At 45.4% G+C, this 8,761-nt stretch overlaps 2 protein-coding genes across 2 annotated transcripts in view; both read left to right on the forward strand.

Annotated features, from left to right (window-relative positions):
- Positions 1-1,539, forward strand: part of LOC107284781 — a 31,987-nt gene extending 30,448 nt beyond the window's left edge. Inside the window, exons 10-11 of the mRNA XM_029283528.1 lie at positions 822-1,139; positions 1,535-1,539. Of these exons, the coding sequence (XP_029139361.1) occupies positions 822-1,139; positions 1,535-1,539 (323 nt within the window). The remainder of the gene's footprint in view (positions 1-821; positions 1,140-1,534) is intronic.
- Positions 1,540-3,376: 1,837 nt separating this feature from the next.
- Positions 3,377-8,761, forward strand: part of DSCAML1 (DS cell adhesion molecule like 1) — a 111,779-nt gene continuing 106,394 nt past the window's right edge. The window contains exon 1 of the mRNA XM_029283512.1: positions 3,377-3,494. Within this exon, the coding sequence (XP_029139345.1) occupies positions 3,392-3,494 (103 nt within the window). The 5' untranslated portion in view covers positions 3,377-3,391. The remainder of the gene's footprint in view (positions 3,495-8,761) is intronic.

Here is an 8,761-nt window from a genome sequence, read left to right on the forward strand (position 1 = left end):
GAGTGTCCAGACTCCGGGCGAGCTAGCATCTTTCACCCCGGATTAAGACAAAACCGGGGCGAAAGGAAGCTCTAACCCTATCCGGACTCACTCACCTCTCCCTCTTTGCCCGAGGGACGAGGTTCCTAGCCGAGAGACAGCTGGCAAACGCTGTCTCTTCAGGCTTTGACGCGCTCCCGGACGGGCGGCTAAAAAAGCCACCATGCGATGCCAGCTGTCACCACCGGAAGTCCGAAGGCCTCTCAGTTTCTAACCCAGTGCTAGGTGCAAGAAATCAGGAAGAAGGCAATTCAAATGAATATAGATTTATTGCATGCTAACACTCTCTACAAGAATCTGAACTACTAATGGTCCAAGCAAATTGGGGGTAGATAAGAGTCAATGGAACTCAAGGTGGACTGGACTTAGGTCTCTTGTGGGTGTAAAGGGACTCCAAACTGATGATGCGGTTGACCCCTTGCTTGGGCTTTGCCTGGTCATCTCCTACAGCCGGTGCCTTCACCACTATGTTGAACTGTCACAAATCAAACTGGAGGAGGGAAAAAATACCGATGGCCCACTTTTCATGTTCCAAGTCTGAGCTGTATTCACCCCCCCACCCCCCCGCCAAGCTTTCTCAGCAAAAGCATCTAATCTCTACTAGCCTCCAGGTCATTTGGGCTGCTCTTTTCTGCACTTTTCCCAACTTGCTTCTCTTTTCCTTCGAATCGGCCCAAGGGGAGTGCTGAGCCAGGAGGAACAAGGAAGGGAGGCAGGGGCTTGGCAGGCTCAGATGATCTTGTTCTTTGGGAACTGCATTCACTTTCTGCTTGCCCCCACAGCGCATACTGAAGATGTGGGTACCAGCCTCTATTTTGTGAACGACTCCATTCAGCAGGTGACCTTTTCCAGCTCTGTGGGAGTGGTCATCCCTTGTCCAGCAGCAGGATCTCCCAGTGCCACCCTTCGCTGGTACCTTGCTACTGGGGATGACATCTATGATGTCCCACACATCCGCCACGTCCATGCCAATGGGACTCTTCAACTTTACCCCTTCTCGCCATCTGCCTTCAACAGCTTTATCCACGACAATGTTTACTTCTGTACTGCAGAGAACTCCGTGGGCAAAATCAGGAGCCCAAACATCCGGGTCAAAGCAGGTATTGGCTGGCCGAGGGAGGGCAGCCTTTCTTCTTGACTGGTAGGAGAGGGTGTTGCTAGCTAAGTTTGGACCCAGAGAATGATATTTGCTGGGGGAAGGAAAATACACTGGGGTGCAATAGGTCTTCACTAGCCATGGCGGAGATCTGATTCTGCTTTCTGGATGGCATTTGGGCCCCGGACACATCCTTTTGTGAGCTTCAGGCTAAGCATTTGGAGGACCAGTTAAGCAGAGGAAAGGGAGGAGCAGGTGGGAGAGCAGTTTTGGTCAATGATCAACCAAGTGGGTGGACGAGGAGCCCCATCGGTTCCATTAGGTAAACTATTAAACACCGATTGTCAAAGTGCACACACCCTGGCTTGGTACCCAGCTTTTTCCTTCCTTGCCTCACAGGGTGAGATAGGACATTAAAGACCAAAAAGTGAATTATTTACTTGAATTACAATACTGGTTATAAAAAATGTTTCTATATGTGCACATGATTTTATTTGTATTTTGAGGGCACTATGCCATGATGATTTCCTTAGAATTCTTAACAGACAGCCTTTAACCTTCTTCTTTTATATTCTGTTCCCTTGGATGTGAGGAGCAAGGGGGAAGAGACTCTTGCGATAGTCCTTGTTTCTTATTTCTTATAACTTCATTTCTTGTTTCCTCCTGGTTGGGAAATTAGCTCAATAGCATCACATGGGGCTAGCCAAATAAATGCATTGCAGCACCCAACTAGATCTTTGGAACACCAAGACTAGATCATTGTCGGGTGGTGTCAATAATCAAACATTGGGATGTGCCACATGTGGTTCTGGATTCTAACTCACATTGCAGTGGGATCCACTCATGCCTGGAAAACAAACAAATTTTTTTTTGCACTTATCTTTGTCTATGGCTGCTTCAGAAAAGGTGCCTAAGAATAATAAAGGCAGGATATAAACAAAAAAGTAAAAAAAGAAAGCCGGTCTCATCCATTGGGCAATGGGAGCTGCCTTGCTCTTCTACATCTGGGGCCTCCATCCACTGGCTCATTTCCCACTGCAGTGGAAGTTCAGCAGGGGCCAGGCCTATGGAAATCCTTCCAGGTGTTGAGTCCAAAATTACCTGTCTCCATTTCTTCAGTTGTTAGGGCCCAGCACAGAAAGGAGCAGGATCAAGTGCAAAGAAACTTGAAGTCTGTCTGGAGAAACTGAGGTACAACTTCTGTGCTGGGAGTGAGATTTCACTGAAGGGCCCCGCAAGCCCCTAGAAAAACCTAGTGCATCTGATCATGCTGGAGGAAAGTTTGTTCAGCAGGAGGAAGCTAGAAGATTTGTCCACTCTGGTCAGGTGGGGAGAGATGCACCTCTGCCCATAGGCCAAACCTTAGGTAATGGGGAGCAGCTGACCTGCTTGAAGCTGAGTCAGGGCTATGATTGTCTGGCTTCAGTTTGGACTTCAATTGGCTGCTGCAACTCAAAAGATACCATGTGGAACCAGAAGAAAGCGCAGAACCTTTTGGTTGGTGATTGGAACAACTTTCTTGGAGTAAGAACTCCAATATTTGGGGCTTCATTAATTAGAAAAATAAGTGAGTGAATGTGAACATGATAGAAGGTATAAAGTTGTGCATGCTTTGAAACAAAGGATTAAAGCATTTTTTTTCCAGTCTTCTCCCAATTAATGAAGCTATGGTCTGGGGTATTCTTGGGTGTACACCCTGTAGGGCAGTGGTTCTCAACCTGTGGGTCGGGACCCCATTTGGGGTCGATCGACCATTTCACGGGGGTTGCCAAGCAAGGCTGTCCGCCATTTTTTTTGTCCGTCATTTTTTTGTCCACCATTTTTTCCCCTTTTCTGGCGGGTGCCTTACCTCTCTTGGGCTGGGGCAGCTGGTGGTCGGCCTGCTCCATCTCTGCTGCTTGCCAGCTACGCCTCGACCGGCGCAGGGGGCAGAACCACGCATGCACGGTGCTCCCGGGCAGGGAAAGTCCTTGACTTACGACTGGTTGGGTAGTCCTCGACTTACGACCGGTTTAGTCCCCGACTTACGACCGGTTTAGTCCTCGACTTACGACCGGTTTAGTCCTCGACTTACGACCGGTTGGGGTCGCGGCATTAAAAAGGTTGAGAACCACTGCTGTAGGGTGAAGAGATGAGGGAAGGTGTGAAATTAATTTTGGGTGAAATACACAAGTTGCTAATCTATCTGCTCACCTGTTGTTTTTCTTCCCAGTGTTCAGGGAACCTTATACAGTTCGAGTGGAGGATCAAAGGTCAATGCGTGGAAACGTGGCTGTTTTTAAGTGCCTCATTCCTTCTTCAGTGCAAGAATATGTTAATGTTGTATCCTGGGAGAAAGATACAGTTTCTATCATCTCTGGTAAGAGAGGTAGCCGCAGTGTTCCCCCTTCTATTGCATGGTATTTCTAGGGGGGTCTCCTGAAGGTCTACTTCGGATGTGTCTCCAAAAGTCATTGGTCAAAAGTACAATCTAATCAGGCTGATCACAAACCTTGGCTAGGTTTTCCTCGATAGTAGATCTCTCTGAGGATTTTTTTTGCTTCAAGTGGTTTGCCAAGCTTCTAACAAGTTTTTCACCATTTTCCCAGGATCTTTGACTCAGGATATTAACACAAGTTTAGTTTGCTCTGGCATTATTCAGCTCAGACCTGTTTTGTTGCACCTCCCTGCTTAAACTTTGGTAGGACATCTGGCCATGTATACCCAAAGAGTTTTTAATTTATCTTTCAAATTTGTCTCATATATGTTTTAATGGTTTTTCTTTTACATAGCTTGTGTGCATGTCACATTTATAAGCTTTGCATTCAAAAATTGGAGAAAGATCCATTCCTGCATGTAATTTAAAAGAGAAAATGTGAAGCTGATTTTTTTTATTCATGTCAAGAGATAAAGGGATTGGGATTGGCTGCAGTCATGGAATAGGAACTAAAACTAGTCCTCATTTAATGACAGTAATTAGAATGGAAATTTCCATCACTAAGCGATGCAGTCATAAAGCGCAATATCAGTGACTAGGCCTCATAGCGGTGACACTTCTGGTTGCCTTCATTAAGTGGATTCTGTGCTATTATTAAGCATGACGTCCCATCGGCCGATTACCTCCCATCGGCCGGTACGCTCCCACAGAGTGGGTCTCCTCAGGGTGCCGTCAGCCAGACAGTGCCGGCAGGCGACCTCCAGGGGGAGGGCCTTCTCGGTGGGAGCTCCCACCCTCTGGAACGAACTACCCCCAGAGATCCGGGTGATCCCGGATCTCCCCTCCTTCCGCCGCGCCCTTAAGACATGGCTCTTCCAACAAGTGGGATTGGCCTAGGGGAATTTTTAGTGTGGTTTTAAGAGTAATTTTAATTGACATAGGCCACAGCAAATATTTCATTTTAATTAGGTTTTAAACTGGGTATTTTTATCGTTGTATCTGTTTTACAAGGCTGTCAGCCGCCCTGAGTCCGTAAGGAGAAGGGCGGGATAAAAATTAAATAAATAAATAAATAAATAATAAATAATGGTCCTGATTTGTGATCTCCCATGGACTTTGCTTGTTGGATGCCACTGCATCACACCACTGGGACACTGCAACGCCCTATTGGAAGTTGCTCATGGACTGCCAAGAATTGCAGTCTTGTGACGACAGGGATGCTGCAGTGGCCAGAACTTTGAGGACCAGTTGTAAGTACCACTTGTTCAGTGCTATTGTAACTTCAGTGGTCACTGAACATGTCATTAAACAAGGATCACCTGTATACAGAATCAAAGTTTGTGCTTGACTTGGAAATACATTAAAATGGAATCCACCATAGATGGGTGGCTGTTAAATTCACGGGTTAAAAACATTGCAAGGAAACGAGTAGTGTGAACAGCAAGTCTTCTTTATTCATTCACCAACAAACAGCAACAGAAAAAATGGCGCGCAGACCTTTTATAGTGTCCTTGCAAAGGCCAGCGTCAGCCAATGAATGCAAGGCTATTTTTGTGCCTTGCATTCATTGTGCCTTGTGGTTTGCCCGGGACCCTTTGCAACATTTCTGAGCCTGCTGAATGATTCAGCAGGCCCAGGAGATAACACTGACTTACAGTGAAATGCTTTCTTGAGTGAAGTCTACAACTCTACAAGACCCCATGTTGGATCTTCCAAGGCCATCCAAGAGAAGATTTTATGGCCTTCAGTTTTGCAAAGACTATATGAATAGCCCTGGAAGAGGAAGAAAGGCATGTGTCTCACCCCTTTCCAGTATACGATCTGCGTGATGAAAAGAAGAGGAAACAATAAATAGCTCATTGATCTGTGAGTTGCACTTGCCTGGAGCATTTTCTGTTTGATCTGTAGGATAAAGGTTGTCCCTTTTTGAGAAATTCTGAATAGTCTTGTGATCCTGGAGTCCTGATTTTAGATGCTGGTGGTTTGGGCAGCTTGGAGGCATAAATGAAGTACTTGGCTGTCAAGGAATTTCAGAAAGCTGGCCTCTACAATCCAGACGTTTTCCTTTACAATCTAATGGTGAAAATCCAACTCCATGTTGATGGGTGAGAGGGAATCATCCAAGTCTTTCTTGGCTATGTTGCTGCTCCTGCTGGAGGTATGGCATGTGTGTGTGTGTGTGTGTGTGTGTGTGTGTAGATCTTGCTTTCTTTGGAAAAAAAAAACCCTGCAAAAGTGATTGCTTTGTGGCAGAGACTTGAACCAGTCTGCCATTGAGCAAATACTTGTGCTGTATATTGGAGGGGAGCTGAAGAGGAAAACAGTTTTGGCATTAAGGCCTCTTATGGTACCTGGCAAGCCTTTTGGGCTATTGGTGGAACATAATTCTGTCAGTCATAATTCATATTCAGGAAGCAAGTGTAAATTGAGAAGGGCACATGAAATGTCTGTGTTATACTGGAGTTGTTCAGTTTCCAAAGATGGGTCTGGATTGCAAGGGTTAAACTTATGTCCTGGCCTGACTTCTTGTGGTGGCTCTTAGGTGCCCCTGATTTCTAGGTGACAGGAAAATTCTTATAATGTCAAACTGATTTTTTTTCATTTCTTTTTTTTACATTCAATCATTTCCCAAGTCTTTAGTCCTTGAAGCAACTTACCATCACTTTTGAATATTTGGCAATATCCAATGTGAATTGGCAAAGAAGACAGGAAAATCAGCTTGACAAGATATTGTTAATATCCAGTTACTGGATATTAATATTTCCTATTGTATTGTTAACTATCCACCTATTTAAGCAATTTATTGGGGAAAGGTAACCTACCAAAGAGTGAAAAAAGAGTTGGCTAATAATTCCTTTTCTGAGGCTTGTCATCTTGCCAGGTAACAGAGTGTGGTTGCCAAACACGTGGCTGATTTAATACCAGATCACTAGTAGATGCTGTTTCTCTGAAGCATCTCACTTGCTTAACATCTGAAGCCTGTTATTGGAGACTGACATCCACAACCTTCCTCTTGAAGTGAAGTCTTTTTAATCAGAGTAATGCCAACACCACGGATTGGGTCCAGAAAATAACTGGTATTTAATCCTAACCCTTAATATTGACATGGTAACTGGGAGTGGGTTGTTTCCATTTGTCTCATGTGCTGCTGGCAACCTTAAAAAAAGAGATGATGAGGTTCCTGATTGCTGCTATCATGTCACATAAACTCCTACACCAGGTCTTGTGGAAAACTTTAGCAAGACCTCTAGTGCTGCAGCTTCAATTCACCTGTACCTTTGAGCCATCCCATCTCTAAAACTAGGCTTGCCTGGAAGCGATTATTGTTGACTCATAGGTTTTTATTAAAGGCATGTTTGGTGCTGCAGTCCCCACTCTTAGCTATCCCACAGCCGGTGGCTTCTGGTCACCATCTTGTGTATCTTACTGCAGAAGCAAATTGCCTCATTTGAGAACTGGTCAACTTTCCTAGCATAAAAGTCCTTTTTTCCCCCAGGGTCTCTGTTAATGAGGTTCAGGGGTGAGAAGGTTTGCTGCCCCTTGGAGCTCTCCTTTATTTTTTACCACCACGTTCCTTTAAGTCAGGGGTGTAGCAATGTCAAAAAAGGCATGATATGTCGCCACACATCACATGACATTGCGAGTTTGACACCCCTGCTTTAAGTGTCATTACCTTTGACATGCTTTCCAGGCTGCCTGGCTTGTTTCTTGAGCTTCTCAGATGTATCCACTGTGAGGCAAACTGATGGCCTGTTTTCAAAGCCAATATTTTAATGCCTCCAATTGCCTTTCTTCATCAATTCCAGGCTGCTGCGGCTGCAGTAGCTTCCTCCTCTCCCCCTTGCTTGTTAAATTGTTGGCTGTATTATTTGGTTAACTTGGCAAAGCTGAAATTTACCCTGAAATCAAAGATAAATTCCCTTATAGAAGGTTATCCTATACATGAACCACTATTAGTCTGCCTATTTTTGTTTAATGCCTAGCTCACTGTGCTTCTGTCTAAAAATGTGTGTTTAGTCAAGTCAAGGGTTGCAGAGAAATTATAGGTTTCTGAAAACCCATTTACTTTGCTGGTGCTCCTGTCAAGATCAGTGTCGCCTTGAGTTCTGAGTCCTCCTGCCAAGAAGTCCTTGTTATGGATGCAGGAGTTTAAGGAAAGGTCGTGGGACTAGAAATGGGGCCATCCCCAAACAGCCATGGTGTGTCTCTCAACTTTGTGGCTGGACAGGCATCTGGATTTATTGGGGCTCTAATGGGAAGTATGACACAATTCAGAAAATCTGGAATAATGTACTGCAAAAATTCATTTTAAGCAGCAAAGCCTGGCCTGGGCAGAGGTGAGACAATGCAGCACAGATGATATTTTGCCAAGTGTGAGGAGGAAGCAAATACAGATATCCGAGAGCCTGGAAATATTCAGGTGCCAACCACGTCTTCCTTTCTCCATTCCTTCTCCTCCTTTAGGACTTTGTATCCGAGAATAAGGCTCAGTTTCCCCAAAGGAGGCCATCTTTCTTCAGCTGGGAGGTGGGGTGGAGTGTGTGGAGAAGCTTCCTTGTTCTGCAGGCAGTGCTTCTGGGGTGAATTCCTAATTCCCCTCTTTGAATTTTGGAACTGGCTGTTCTAGAGATATATGTCCTCATCTATCCCAGAGCTTCATGGGTATCTTGAAAAATGTGTGGTTCATCCCATGATAATTTAAAGCTGATAGACATATCACTTTGAGTTGGGGGTAGGTGGGTGGGCTCTGAAGCAGAAGGTTGGGAGGCAGTTGGTAATCAACTGGAAGAGAACCATTTTCTGTGGTGACCCCCTTTGAGACAGGGATTATAAGGCACTCTGTGGCAATCCTAGGCCTCCCATTCTGTCCAACCGACATGGACTGGGAGCAAACTGCCTGCGCCCTCCCAGGCCCTTGACTGGGAGTCTGCTTTATTGGACGAGGGCAGGGGGTTTACTGTCCAGAGAAGTAAATGCAGAGGCGACTCGTGTCCCTGCTGTGAAAACCTTGGTCTGTGTTGTGTTCTTTGTATTCCCCCCCCTTAATCCCCTATGCATATCCTGATCACCCATTAAGGGTGATTGCCCTTCACCATTGATCGCCCATTAAGGGTGATTGCCCTTCACCATTGATCGCCCATTAAGGGTGATTGCCCTTCTCCATCTGCATACAGTTTCATGCCCGTTGCTGGTTGGCTAACTAGCAACAG

This window comes from Protobothrops mucrosquamatus, unplaced genomic scaffold (genome assembly GCF_001527695.2).
Source record: "Protobothrops mucrosquamatus isolate PMUCROS unplaced genomic scaffold, P.Mucros_1.0 scaffold115, whole genome shotgun sequence".
Lineage (NCBI taxonomy): Eukaryota > Metazoa > Chordata > Lepidosauria > Squamata > Viperidae > Protobothrops > Protobothrops mucrosquamatus.